Raw genomic sequence first — 15,899 nt, forward strand, 5'->3', positions numbered from 1 at the left:
AAAACTTGAAACATTTTACATACAACATTTCATTCCACATTTATTTGAGTATACAACAATCATATCGTTTTCAATTCGAGAAATACAGTTTAATGCAAATATAGGTACGATCATCTCATTACTACAGTTTTATACAACATACGATTTTTCAACAGAAATAGAGATGATACCCAAAACCCCCAATTTTCCCAAAAAACTATAACCCGAAAATCTCGCATTTTCACCAGAGAGATTTTCCCAAATAAGTAACAAAAACATACATACGATCGTAAACTATATGTTTATCGATTCCGATTTTAAAAATAACTGATACAAACAGAATCCCCATACCTTTTCCCGAATACCAAAACACGAACTCTACGACTTTAAAACTACGAACCGAGTTCCCAAAACCTAAACATCCAAGAACTATACTTCACTATAATTGTTACTACTACATATGTACCGAAACGAAACTGAAATCGGACCTTTACCTTGTTTTTGGGTCAAAACTCGAAAATCCTCGAAACGAATTTCTGATCCTCTAAAAACGTAGAGATTCTCCTCCTGATCCACATGGTAACGTCGGATCGTTGATTTCGAAAACTGACAGCCTAAAATCCTAGAGAGAGAGAGAGAGAGAAAGAAAGAGAGAGGTTTCAAGGTTTCTTAACAATGAAGCAACAAAATATCCTATTTATAGACCCTTGACTTGGTCCAATTCGTCGGCGAGACAACCCCTTTGTTGACGAATCATCCACGCATTTCGTCGACGAACTGGCTCCTTCAGTGATAAACCCTATTCTAATATTTTGTAACACGTTTGGTATCTCTTCGTAGACAAGGCTCTGAATTTCAATGACGAAGAGTACGAGAGCCTTCGTTGATGAGAACAATGGCTTCGTCGATGAAGCTTACAAAATTTTCTCTTTTTTTTTACACTCTTTTGTTATTTATTCGATTTACATATCTCGGGTTGGGTTCTTATAATGTCTTACCGCCCCATGATTAGATTATGCAGCCTGAAGGCGGGACCTAGCAATGGCGGGCCAACCATGCTAGATCAATCCTAAGTCTGTAAGTACGATGGGTCTGTCCCACCTGGTCCCGGACTGCCAAAGGAAGAACTGCACTCTACACTGAAGCCACATCAACTGTCATCTCCCACACTACTGGTCATGTGGTAGCACTATCATAATTCTGAACATATAGCTACGGCACTGTGCTCCTGAAACTAAACTAAACCATATCATCCGGATTCTGATAACATATAATTTATTTCATATACTGAACATAACTGTTTCATATTTCATAATAATATCTGACATGATAATATTTCATGAATTCTGTCTTATCATACATGATTATGACATCTGTGCCAACATGAATCACAACATCTGTGCCGACATAACATAACATGAATCACGACATCTACGCCGACATATCATAATATATTGAACATAATTTTTCTGTACTATTAAACATTATATTCATAAAATCATAGTTCCTTTATTATTTCATAATTGTCTTGAAAGCTATCATATCATGATTGATTTGGAAAAAAACATTCTATTCTAATATACATAATTATATGAAAATTGAAACTCTTGCCACATAGGAATGGGTAACCTCCTGAATGTAAAATTTGTTCCAAAATCATAATTTTCGATAAACACATTTAAATCATATCCCTGTTCATAACAATATTTCCCCAAACATAATTATACAATATATATATATTTTCTAGAAATTTATTGCTGTTAAATAATAAATAATTTCATATAAAATTCTAACTTAGTTTATTCTCTTATCTGACTTACTGAGAAGCCCACAAAACACACAATCTTACACCTGCAATGTCCCCAGCACAACACCTTGAAATTGCATTTCCCCCAACAAAACTTCAGTATAAACCCATCTAATAGTCTACTATTAGTGACGAATCTAAAAACCGTCACTAATACTCCACTATTAGTGACGAATTTGAGTAGAGCCGATGTAGAATTTATAGTGATGATATTAGAGTTTTAGTGACGGTTGTAATTTGTCATTAATAATGTATTATTAGTGACAAATATAAAATTCGTCACTAATAGTTAGTAGTAACTGCAGATATAGCAACTAATTTAAAATCGTCACTAATAGTATTAGTGACGAATTTATAAGTATTAGTGACGAATTTATAAGTATTAGTGACGGATTTGATCCTTCACTAATACCTTGATTTTTTGTAGTGGTAAGAAACGGTGGTAAGACCCACTTAAGCAATTGTTGGAGAATTAGGCTTACTCCTATGAGGGAGACAATTTTTGTTCAAGGGAGATGTAACGACCTCAAAATTCATACCATTTTTTTTAAATATAAATAGACTGATAATCATATACTCTGATACCCCCTATAATGACTACTGAAAAACACCTATGCAGCGGAAAACATAAATTTGTACAACCATTATTACAATACCAGAATTTAGTATTTTCATAAAATATATATACATAAATACATATCTTTCCAGTTTCATCTATCAAAACTCGTAGAGTCTACCCAAAAATACTTCTCCCTAAAAACACTTACCCTACAAACAGGGCAGTGCAACCGACCTCCCTATCTTTGAGTCTGATCTACTCGTTTAACTAGATCACCTGAAAAATATTAATTTACTGGGATGAGACAATTCTCAGTAAGAAGAAATATGTTATTACCAGTGTATGACAACTAAGTTTACATAAATAATTTACTGGTAAATAACTGAAATTGAGATAGCCTGTAAAAGAATACACAATATAACTCACACCTATGTGGCTTAAAAATATATCTGTAATATCTAAACTTTCTATCTAATCATACTTCTAGTATTATTATATATCTGTGGTTATCGTGTATATATATATATGTATGTATGTATGTATCTGTAAAAACTACGTTGGAAAATTGTATGTCATGATTTAACCCCTTATGATAGGGTTGTGAGGCCTGTAGGCGGGACTTAACTCTAGTTGGCTCACCAGGATAAGTCAACTGAAACTCTATCAATCATCAGACCGGCCTCCTCAACCCAAAATACTAGGGAGTCTGCAATCCCTCTAAGCTCGGTATCTGATCTCCTCATCGTCAAACTGGCCACCTCAACCCATAATACTGGGGAGCCTGCAATCCCTCCAAGGCACGGTTGACTGAAATCCACATATTATCTGAAATATGTGATTGCACTCTGATCTGAAATAACAATGGTACCGTGCTCTACTGACTGAATCTGATTGAAATAATTCATCAGGGTCTGATACTATATAATACTAGTATATATAATTATTTTACTACTTCATCATGATTCCAAAATAACCATAACATTGTATAATTGATCTAAAAATACTATAATATTTGAACTGAAATAATTGTAATATCTGAACTGAAATAACTATAATATATGATCTGTAATATCTGAGTGTTATGGTTTTGAAGTTTTGAAAATCATGGTATTCTATAAATACTGTAAAATATCTGTCTGTATATACACTGTAATTCATAATTCTGTAAAATTTGGTAAAACATATTTCCGTGCAAAAATACTGTAAATAATGATATTCTGAAAAACTATATAAATTCTGAACTGTTCTGATGTTAACTCATGTCACACAACTAAATAAAAACGTCTGTACTGAAATAAGTATTTTATAATAATGAAGATAATTTATACTTTGTAGAATTTACCCTAAAACATATATATATATATATATATATATATATATATATATTACTAATAAAATTTCTAAGATTTCTAGCATAACATATTTCCCTTGCCTGACAAACTAGGCTCGTTTACTGATTTCTAACTTACGCCCACAACTTTCATAATTTCACAATCCTGAAATTATACACATACATATTTCCTTGTTAATCAAATGAATTTTCAGAATAATTTCCATACTCACATTTCCTGAATTTATAAACTATTTATTATTTACCTGAATTCTTGAGAACACCCACTAGGTTCTCTTACCTGCCTGCAGTATAAGCCTCAAAATCCTGAATTCACAACACCCAAATTTAATCATCCCAAACACTAGTATAACAACATCTAAAACCAAATATGGGTTCATAAAAAAAAAAAAAAAAAAAACTACAAGCCAAATAATCTACTTACCCTAATTTTGGGATGGTTCCCAAACTTCTCAAATCAAAATTTTGCTCTGGCTAAGTTGTAGAAAATCTCCCTAAGATCATCGTGGTAGCTTATGATCATCGAACCAAGGAAAAACGGAGCCGAAAATTTAGAGAGAAGGCAAAGAATTTCAAAATTCTAGAGAGAGAATGAAGGAGAAACTAATCTGCTCACTGAAATCCCGATTTTCGCATATATATATATATATATATATATATATATATAGGTGACTTGACACGTGGCTTCGTCGATGAGCCACGTGTACTCATCGACGAGACGAAGAAGGTATATATATATATAGGTGACTTGACACGTGGCTTCGTCGATGAGCCACGTGTACTCATCGACGAAACGAAGAAGGTAATTCGTCGACAAAGGTAAGGATCTCGTCGACAAGCCACTGGGTCCAAAACACCCCCTCTAGGTATCTCTTCGTTGACGAAATACTGAACTTTTTCCACGAATCGTATAAGGGAGTTTGTTGACGAAGCCAAGGCATTCGTTGACAAACTCTGCTTTACCACCTTTAAATTTTCCTTTTCCTCTTTATTTAATTACTATTATTTTCTGGGTCTTTACAGGGGATCAATTGAAACTCAAAAATGAGGAGGAGATTGTTGAAAATTCCACTTGTGAGTTTGTCTCACATTGAAAAAATTGAGTGGATGATGGGTACTTATATACATGGTTGTGCCCAAGATCCAATAAACTTAAGTTTTTGGGTTAAGTTAATGCTCATCCATGTATATCATGCCCACTCATGGACTCCTCTGGTGCTTACATGTCTAATGTAGGATAACATTTACACTGAATCACATAATATAGGAGCATTGATTCAATAAATTAATTGAATTTTCATAATATAAATGTAATTAATTATATTAGTTCTTTATAATCTATCCGATTTATTAATTTTTCATTTAGGGAATGAAAAGCATGTGTACAACTATGCATGATTTAAGTTGGTATTTGAGAAAAGATAAATGTCCGTATGATTAGGTCATAATTTAAGACACAAAAAAAAACACACACACACACATACACACACATCTTTTAAAACAATAGAAATTAAACTAAAAGGATGAGAATCATACGCCTGAGAACAAATTATTATGAGAAGTTTGGATATAAAATGAAATAGTGAAAATTAGATAAAAATTAATATAATATTACATAAATATTTAATAGTTCTATTTAAATTCTATATGAAACTTTTTTCACAAGTGAGACAAATAAAGCGTCTTAATTTAAATTTAAATTAAAATTATAAATAAAATTATTTTTATTTTTACAAGCTAAATGTTTGCATCGTTGATTTTTCAATAGGTTGAATAATTATAAAGGTGTTTTGAAATTTTAAAAAAAAAAGCCAAACTAAAGAAAAAGAGAGAATTTCCTTGTTTTATGTTGAAGACTTCTCTTTTTAAAAGTATATAAAAAATAAATACTATGCTAGTCACGGTTGAATCGAGCGTGCATGTGTAATTCATAAGCTTAGAAATGTGTTATAATTAAACTGCACGTGGTATATATCCATTTAACTCTAAACGTTACAGCTTTTCTGTTTTCAAATCCTATGCCTTCTTTACTATTTGCATCAGTTTTATTGAAGTTGATCATCAAACAAATATCATATTTACTTATACCTTTTAGACGACTCGCCAAATCTTTTCTTTCAAGTCATTTTGTTAGCATATCTCTCTTATATAACTTCCTAAAATACTATTGTAGTTTGCCTCATTCCCCTATCTTGTACAGTTTTATTTATACAAAAAAATTAATAAAATTTTATTAATTTTAACATGTATCTGAGTCAAGTTAACCTAATTTCTTTTTCTTAAACCTTGCCGCCCACTGTTTCTGAACACCCTTCCTTGCCATCGCCGGTCGAAATCCTCTGGTCCCGTCCTTCCCCCGCTCGGCCGCCGTTTCTGACGACTTCCTCGTCATCGTCTTCAGTGCATAAGAGAGCAACAGTCTCCGTCCGGCGTCGTTTCATGCTCAATCGTCTGGAGCTCCTCAGTCACCGTCAATCTCCAGTCCCAAAGAAGACGACTGGTTTTCCATTCTAGTGTGTGTGTTATTTCCATTAACAGGCGCGGAGAAGGGATTGCGAAAACCCATATACCCATTTTGCTATTTTGGTTGTGGATGGATGAGCTCGTCTTTTGCTGCTCTCGGTTTCCACGGCCGACGCAGACCTTCGCTGCTCTGCTATTTATTGAAGACAACTTCCCATGTGACTAAACAGTAAACCTATTATGACTAAACAGTAAACCTATCCCGACTAGGACAGCAGCACGATCCTCTGCAGCGGCAACGATCGAACGATCCCTCTCCCTCCGTAAACAACGCCGCGAAGCCACAACCGCCGCTGAGAGTCGCCCTCCAGAGATAGAATTTCTGAAATTCTGATATCAGATTGGATTGATACAGGCGTTCGAGAATTCATTCTTAACATTCAAGACTTGATTATTATTATTTTTTTACTGTGCTTCATTTTTTTACTATTGTCCATGCATCTTTCTACGGCTCCCAAAATTATGAACTAAGATACCAAAATCAAAACAATACTTCCTTACAATTCATACTACTATAAATATTTCAAAACATAAATAAAAATCGAGCCTTACTTCGATTTTAGACCAAAACCCAAAACTGCTTGAAACGATATTCTGATCCACTATTCGCGAAGAGAATCCTGCCTTGATCTACACGGTAATGTCGAATTTATGAATCAGGCGACAGACAGCGAAGAAATCTAGAGAGAGAGAGTGATCTTCAAGTTCTAGAGAGAGAGAGAGAGGATATTTTAGATTTCTTAACTTGGAAGTAATGGAAAATAATATTTATAACCCTTGACTTAGGCGTCCTCGTTGAGGAACTGGCGTCCTCGTCGACGAAACTGATATTACCTGTAAGAACCCGAACCATGATATATGAGTTTATTTTGTAAAAGAGAGGTAAAATGGAAATTCTGCAGACTTCGTTGACGAGGCCATAATTTGTCGACGAAGGTAGCAGGATTTTCGTCGATGAAATTCAGAGGTTCGTCAATGAGAAAAAGTTGAAAGGTTCAGGAAAATTTAAATATCAAGGTTCGTCGACGAAATCCCTGTCTCGTCGACGAAATCCCTGAAGACTTTGTCGACAAGGACACCAATTTGTCGACGAAGCCTCTCGGGTCAAAGGCTGAGTTTCTTCATTGCTAAGTTTTGGAAATCCTCTCTCTCTTTCTCATCGATTTCTTCGCCGTTTGTCGCCTGAATCGCAAATCTAAAGTTATTGTGAGGATCAATGAAGGATTCTCTACGTTTCTACTGGATCGGAATCTCGATTCGAGCGTTTTCGGGTTTCGGGCCAAAATCGAGGTAAGGTTCGATTTTCGTTTCTAATTCAGTATATGTGTAGTAATATGAATTGTAAGTATGTTTTGTACTATGGTTTGTAGGTTTTGGAGTCTCGATTCGTAATTTTGAGGACCGTAAAGTTCGTAATTGGAATTCGGGTTAAAGTAAGGGGATTCTGTTTATATCAGTCCATTTTCAAAATCAAGATCGGTAAGTTTGTAGGCTACGATCGTATGCATGTTATGACTACTTATTTGGGGAAATCTGTTGGGTGAAAATACGGGATTTTCGGGTTGCAGTTTTTCGAAAAAATTGGGGATTTCGGGTATCATCTCTATTTTGTTTGGAAAACTGTTGTTTGCGTTAAAACTGTATTATTGAGGTGACCGTAATCCATATTTGCATAAACTGTATGCTTGAAATTGTAATTGATATGATTTGTCGTAAACCAAATAAGTGTGGTGTGTATGAATGTATGTATTTGTTCCAGGTATTTGTAAAACAGGTATGTGGCGGCTAATTACCGTACGCTGAAATGTATAGGGACGTGAGTTCCAAAAATGATTCCAGGTTTTGTGAAATCAGCTAGGGGCGGCTAATTACCGTACGCCGAGAGTGACTGGCTCTATATCCGAGGGTGTGAAATATCACCAGTCTAATTATGGTTGGTCACCGAAGTGGTGTGAGCTATATGCTACATCGTATGTTGCAATGGATTCACAGTGGGCCTAGGCCGTTGCAGCGTAGTTGTGTATATGGCAATGTAATCGTGGTGAGACTAGGTGACCTTTGTGTACTTGCGTAAGGAGAGGAGGATGTAACGACCCGAATAAAAATGGAATTTAAATAATAAAAAGGAAGAGAAATGGAGACCGAAAACAGAAGGAGTTCGTTAACGACATTGAACATTGGAAGGAATAACAGAAAAAGGGGATCAGCAGGGCTTTGTCGACGAATACAGGGGATTCATCGACAAAGGCTTAAGAGAATTCATCGACGAATACAGGGGCTTCGTCGACAAGAAAATACCGAGAAGGGGGTTTTGAGCCGATTGAATTTTGTCGACGAAAACTGAATTTCATTGACGAAATTTGTGAAGGACTCGTCAACAAATGACGTGGCTCGTCGATGAATCCTCTGCTCTATAAATATGAAAAATCTGATTTTTAACTTACAAAAGAAGCCAACTCTTCTCCCTCTCTCTCCTCTTCGATTTTCTCTCTCTCTCTCTCTCTCTCTCTCTCTCTCTCTCTCTCTCTCTCTTCGATTTTGGGCTCGTTTCTCGTCGGATCGAAGATTTGAAGCTACCACGACGCTCCTGGTGAAGTTCTCTACGAGTTTACCGGAGCGGATCGTTGGGAAAACGAAGTTGGAAATCATCCCTGAGTTGAGGTAAGGCTTTTTAAGCTGTATTTGGTCTTATGATAGTTATAGAAAATGATGTATGCATGGAAATACTAGAATTTAATACTGGGAGTTTTCATTTCCAGGGGTGTTGAATTGGGAACATAGGAAATCATCCCTAAGTTGAGGTAAGGCTTTTAAGCCGAATTTGACTTAGTGGTAGTTATAGAAAATGTTGTACGTACGAAAATACTGAACTTTAATACTGTGAATTTTCATTTCAGGGTGTTGAATTAGGAATCCTGCGGGTGCAGGGCAGTTTTACTAGGGGCTTTCCAGGAATCAGGTAAGGGGATAAACTAAGCTAGTTTCGTTTTGAGAAAATGCATGTATATGTATATATAGCATCTGGTTTCAGAAAAAATAAATATATTTATATATATATATAATTTATATTTGCAAAATACTGTGAAAATGATCGTATGTTGAATATGTGAAAATCCATTTGTGTGGCATGAATAAAAATGTTGTAAAATACTGTTTTCTGAAAATGTGGATGATATGGATTTTTATGATGGAAAATCGGTGTACAGGCCGAGATTTTATATGATTTGCCAGCGTACGGGTTGTGCTATGATTTGCCGGCATATAGGCCGTGCTATGTGATGTGATTTGCCAACATACGGGCTGTGCTATGATTTGTCGGCGTACGAGCCGAACTATGATAAAATGTGTAATACCGGCGTACGGGCCGATGATTTTCATGATATACGTATATGTGCAAATGATATGATTGATTTGATAATTAATGATATGAGATATTCATGTATCACGATTTTAGTATATGTATATGATATCAGAACTTGGTTGGCTTGGTCTAGGCTAGCACTTGCACGATACCGTTGCTATGTGTCCATGATCTTCGTGATCATGATATTTGTGTTAACGCCATTGTACAGAGTGGTGTGAGATTGAATGGTCGATGTGATTATTTAAGAAGTGTGTTGTGATCGCCCCTGGTGTACGGACCAAGTCTGGCAGACCCATCGGATCTACAGACTACTGTTTGACTCGGCAGTGGTCGGCCAACCATTGTATGGTCCCACCTTCGGGCCACACAACCCAGTCATGTGGGGGTAATACATGACAACAGTCAGCAAACCTACCAGGATTGTTTTTATGTTATTATTACTATATGAGATGAGATATGTTTATAAAAATGCAGTATGTTCTGCCATGTGTTGATATATATATATGTCTTCCAGATTTGACGAAACAGTACTGAATATGTTATGTATGGTATATGTAGAATACAAAATACTCATGTTGCCACACACTAGTATTAGTTTATTTCCCTTACTGAGAGGTGTCTCACCCCTAAATCTTATAAATTTTTTAGGAGCCCCTGATAGAAGAGCGGGAAAAGCCCCGCTGACCTAGTGTAAGATATCTGCCCTTTTTGAAGGGTAAATTTCTTTTGTGGGGATAGTTAGATTTTGTGGGAAATGTCTCTAAATATGATTTTAGGATGTATATATATATATATAAAGAAATACAGCGGTATAGTGACTCTGGTATATTGTAATGCATGTTATGATGAGATGTATATGATTATATGTTTTTTGCTGCTTAGGCTTCTGCTGAGTATATTTTGTTATATCCCTGGTACCTACGGGTCCAGGTGGATGGTGACCTGCTGAGTTGGAATGTATGACGTTGATATTATTATTAAAAAAAAAAATGTGGAAAATGAGCAGGTCGTGACATATGTCCTATGGTTCAACCCTCATACAAGCACATACACTCAAAACATACTTTAATTCGTAACTCTTTGTAAGTACATATGGATTACGTGAAGACTTTCGATGCATGAAGACCGCAGTTGACGTGCAGAAGTAAGTTCAAGTCCAAGACTCGTGTGGACTCCACCCAATCATGTGGGCCCCGCATAGGACACCTATATTATTATTATTATTATTTTATCATATATTTTTACAAATTATGTCAATCAAAACATTATTTTATGTATATGTACTTATTTACATGTACACATAATGTTTACCCTGTTTATCCTATGAAATTCCATTTTGACTAAGCTGACCTCCAGGGAGCAACTCAGCTGCAATGATCTTTGAGCACTTGCTAAGACAAGATTTTTCATAGGTATCAAATATGAAATCAATAATCCTATAGAAAAGCATTTCTGTATTGATATTAACTTAATGACCATTATTATTATTATTATTATTATTATTATTATTATTATGCTTTAATCGTATATACATTTTTGGGGTCATTACATTCTTAGTTGTGATAATATGACAATACTTTATATTTGAAATTTGTTATTGTAAATAAAGTAATTGTGTATATATGTTTTTGATGGTTCACCTTTAAAATATAATAGGATAATTTTTAGAGTACAACAAAGTGGTTAAAATATACCCTTAAAATTAAAAGAAATGTTTTATAAAACAGTTATAAGACTAATTATACTTTATTGTTTAGAATGTTAGGCAACTAAGAAACGGCATGTACAAAAAAAGAAAGTTGTTAAGATGCGTATTTTAAGGTGGATAAAAGATAAAGTAAGAAATGAACATGTACGCAATATTTTAGGCATAACACCGGTTGAAAACAAGATAAGAGAGAAACGACTTAGATGATTTGGGCATTAGAAATGTATGCCTAGTAGAGCATCAATGAGGCGGAGTGAGTTAATTATGATTTCTAACATGAAAAGAGGTAAGGGTAAGCCTAAAATAACTTGAAATGAAGTAGTAAGGAAGGATTTAATAGCCGTTAATCAAATAGAGGAAAATGCTTTGGATCGAATGAATTGGCAGGGAAGGATTCATGTAACCGACCCCACTTATTAAGACTTAAAGTTTGTTGTTGAACGAAGTGGTTACAATATAATATTTTGAGAAAATAATATGTTTTAATTTATTTTTAAAATTTTTAATATTATAATTTATTATTTTAATACCAAGATAAACAAAAATTGCTCAATTAGGTTTTAAATTTGCCCAATCTTGAAAATATTAATCAAACAAATTGTCAATTTTCAAATTTTTCGATTTTGTTTTGTAGTTTCTAATAAGGATAAACATAGGCACTAGGGATAAAATTATAAATAATTAATAGCACTTTTATTTTTTTATTTTAAATTTTTTAACAAGCCCATGACATAAGTTTACATTAAAAATTAATTTCTTTCTCTTGACGTAATTAATTAGAGAATAATACAACCGACTTCATATTATTACACTATATAGTCAAATATTAAAACATTATTAAATATATTCTTTGATCATAGATAGATTACGTGCCATTAAATAAAATTTTTTATCTATAATTTAATTATAAAGTTTGACTATTTAATTGGATAAAAAAATTTATGTAAAATTGGAGTTTTGCTAATCAAAAGCGAACCTTTCTTTACAATTGTCATAAAGGAGAAATAGTTTATTTTAATTTTCAAAATATTATCACTTTTGAGTAATAAAAATGGAAACAATTTCATGCTTCCAAAATAAAATAAAGTATTTTTTAAAAGGGCAAACCAAAATTAAAATCATACTTGAAATAGTGAGATGCTGACAGTTAAAAGCGGTTGGGACCAAAATATTACCAATGGCATTTCCGAAATATTGGCAGAATTGCAATGGCATTTTCGGAATTGAGTTTCAAAAAAATAATAATTTAGGCTCCCCGTACTTTCTCATCCCCTGTAGTACCCATAAAGGCCACAGCAAGAAGCTTTGGACGTTGCTTCTCTCTCTCTTTCTTTCTCTTTCAGTCCCTGCAACGACCCAGCTGATCCAATCACTGCTTAATTCTCACGAACGGAATCAAATTTTCATTTGCTAGGGTTTAAGACACTGATTTTACCAATTTCTGTGATCTGGGGTTTTGCACAGGGTTCTTCTTTTTTCTCAGGCTTTTGTTTGGTTTCTTCTCTCCCTCAATCTGCTTAGAGATCAAGCAGAGGCTTTTTCTTGACAAAGTGAAGGAAATATTACCGAATTGTTCGAGGAAAAAGTTTCTAGGGATGTATAATGGTTCTCAGGTATCGACTCTTGATACGAATCTCATGTTTTCCTCCCCTAATTACAAGAGTTCCTTGCATGTCGAAACAGAGAATAACGGCGAAGCACTCATGGGTTCAGAAATTCTGCATACCCAGAATCAAAATCAGCAGCCCCCCAATTCTGGGTTGTTGAGGTTTCGCTCTGCTCCGAGCTCTATGCTAGGAAATTTCTCGAACAATGGAGGTGGAGAGAAGGTGAGCGGTTCGTTCGAGGGTTTCCTGCATCACCGGCCTCCGAGCTCTTGTGTGGGCGGTGATTTTGCTGCCGAAGCTTCTGTTAATCACCGGAATCCCCAGAACGGGTACGGTTCGAATTCACAGCTGCCGCCTCACTACCCGCGGCAAAGCTCGGTTCCCAGCTCATCCGCCATTGATGGCTCCTACAGAGCAGTGAATTCAGTGGCTGTAGATCGTCACGCGTACGCGAAAAATGTTAATAGGAGTGCGTGCTCTTCGAATCTTACCAGGCAGAATAGCTCTCCTCCTGGCCTTTTCAATCATCTTGCTGTTCAAAATGGTATTGTTCTATGTTCTAATTCAACGTTCGAAGTTCATAACTTTTTGTTTTTCTAAGAGACCTTCCCAGTGTTCTTGATGTTTAAAGACTGAGAAAGTAGATTTGATTTAATATCTTAAAACGTGTTTTTAAAATTTCTTTTTTTGGTTTTGAAATCTTAATTGTTGCGGAATGAACATGAACAATAAAATAGTATATTAGATTTAATCTATTCCTCCGTTTGTTGTTCACTGTTGTTCTCAAACGGAAGCAATAGAAAATGCAAGGTTTTGCGTTTTCTCAGCAACCAAATAGGTTAAGAAAAAAACATTGAATTCTCAGCTGCTCAAGCGTTGATTTGGGACACCCTTGTTGACTGGAAACTGCCCTTTTCAGCAGTTGAGCTTTGACGCAGTACTGATCTCGGAAAACTCTTCTTATCGCACAATTAATAAACATGACCGATTACTGAAAATTTACCAGCAAATTGCAGGCTATGCCACAATGAGAGGTGTTGGAAATTTCGGAGTGGAGAATGGTACTACTAATGGAGAATTAAGTCCATCTGCAAGTAGGTTGAAGAGTCAGATTACTTACTCATCTGGGTTACCTTCTTCCTTGGGGCTATTGTCACAGATCTCTGAAATTGGGGATGACAGCTTAGGGGAGAGTAGCCCTGGTGGTGGAAAGCTCGGGAATAGCGACGGCAGCACTCAATTTAGTAGTCCCGGATTATCGTTTACTTCTTGGAATGATTCTGCACATTATGTGGACAATTTCAATGTCATAAAAGTAGAGCCAGATTATAATGGGAAGTTATTTTCTGATGCTCAGGTATTGCTGCCGTCTTGGTGAAGCTGTTTTTTCATTTTTTATTTTTTGGACACCACGTCTCATTTCTTGTTATTAGATTCTAAGTGGAATTGTTCTTGATAATCAGAATGGGGAGCTTGGAAATCGTGCTCAGATTTTGTCTCATCACCTAAGTTTGCCAAAGACTGATGTTGATCACATGGCTACCTTGGAAAAACTCCTCCAGTTCCCTGATTCGGTTCCTTGTAAAATCCGAGCAAAGCGTGGTTGTGCCACTCACCCACGAAGCATCGCAGAGAGGGTAAGGCTCATATCTTTCCCTAAACTAATTTCGATCTTCTTAGTTGCTCATAGCATCTGTTCATTACATGAGTTGATGTGAGAATTAGAATTACATTGTTGTGTCTCAGATTTTTGTCTAAGCCAATCTAAATATCCTGGCAGTGGTTGGGAGCATGGAGTTCTAGCTAAAGATTTGGACTTGTGTGGAGTTGGACAGAATGCAATACAAAATTACATTGAAAATTTGTCAAATCCCTCACAAAACCAAACCCGGGTTTCATACTCCATGCTCTCGTACACAGCACAAGCATGTTTCCCATAAACATGAGTTTAGTATTGGAACTCGGATGATCCCTTAGAATCCCTATGTAGACTATGATTCTAAAGAACAAACCGTTTTCAGGTGAGAAGAAGCCGAATCAGTGAGAGGATGAGGAAATTACAGGAGCTTGTCCCAAACATGGAAAAGGTAAAACTGTTTATAATTGATTTCATCTAGCTATTGCTGTTCCCCTCTTAAAATATTTTCTTTTATTTATTGACAGCAAACAAACACAGCAGACATGTTGGATTTGGCGGTTGAGTATATTAAAGACCTTCAGAGGCAGTTCAAGGTATTAAAGAGGAAACCAAACTTTAAATCAAACATGCCCAGGAAAAGAAGTTAAAATCAAACACATTTTTTTTCAAGTGTTATTTCCCTTTCTGCAGGTATTAACCGATAATCGGGCAAAATGCAAGTGTTCAAGCATGCAAAAGTCCCTCCCGAATCAAACTGTTTGACTTGCTTCTGTACAGAAAATAAGGGAAAATAGATGGAAAATCTGATAGAAACCTAGCTATCTTTTCCATTTTGCACTGAAGAACAAGAAAGGGTACATATATATATATATGTATTTTTTAGTGGGCATAAAAGTGGATAGGCTGCCAGAATCTGCACCGCAAGATCGGGATCCTGCAACCAAACAAGGTTTCCAACTACACAATAAGTGAAATAAATTGATAATTAAATTGTATAGAAGTGAACTAGGTATCCTCCTTGTTATATGTACAACAATATCTAATTTATCATGCTTTGCTCAATAAACATTCTGATATGCTGTTTTGGTGAGACACAGCTGTGCATCCCAATATGGAGGTTAGTCTGGTCTGCTTCTTTCGCTCTCTATATCTTATTAGATGAATAGGTATAACAGAAGGCTAGGGCTTTGAGAATCTTCCTATATATTAAGGAATGCATTATTGAGGCAAGCTGCGTATCTGAAATCCAATGGCTGACCCCATTTAAAGGCACCAGCTTCTTAAATGAGCCTTATCTATTTGTTGTGGGGGATCAAAATGGCACTACTCAGTAGTCACTAGTGTGCAGGATTGAGTATTGAT

The 15,899-nt window shown here is 35.5% G+C and overlaps 1 protein-coding gene across 1 annotated transcript; it reads left to right on the plus strand.

The window, feature by feature from the left end:
* Window positions 1-12,568: 12,568 nt before the first annotated feature.
* Window positions 12,569-15,647, plus strand: LOC131167666 (transcription factor bHLH130). The gene is made up of 6 exons (XM_058126487.1): window positions 12,569-13,442; window positions 13,915-14,255; window positions 14,362-14,535; window positions 14,920-14,985; window positions 15,062-15,130; window positions 15,228-15,647. The coding sequence occupies exons 1-6, from the start codon at window positions 12,887-12,889 to the stop codon at window positions 15,297-15,299; spliced, it is 1,278 nt and encodes a 425-aa protein (XP_057982470.1). The 5' UTR covers window positions 12,569-12,886; the 3' UTR covers window positions 15,300-15,647.
* The last annotated feature ends 252 nt before the right edge of the window (window positions 15,648-15,899 follow it).

Source organism: Malania oleifera, chromosome 11, assembly GCF_029873635.1.
Source record: "Malania oleifera isolate guangnan ecotype guangnan chromosome 11, ASM2987363v1, whole genome shotgun sequence".
In the NCBI taxonomy this organism is placed as follows: Eukaryota; Viridiplantae; Streptophyta; class Magnoliopsida; order Santalales; family Ximeniaceae; genus Malania; species Malania oleifera.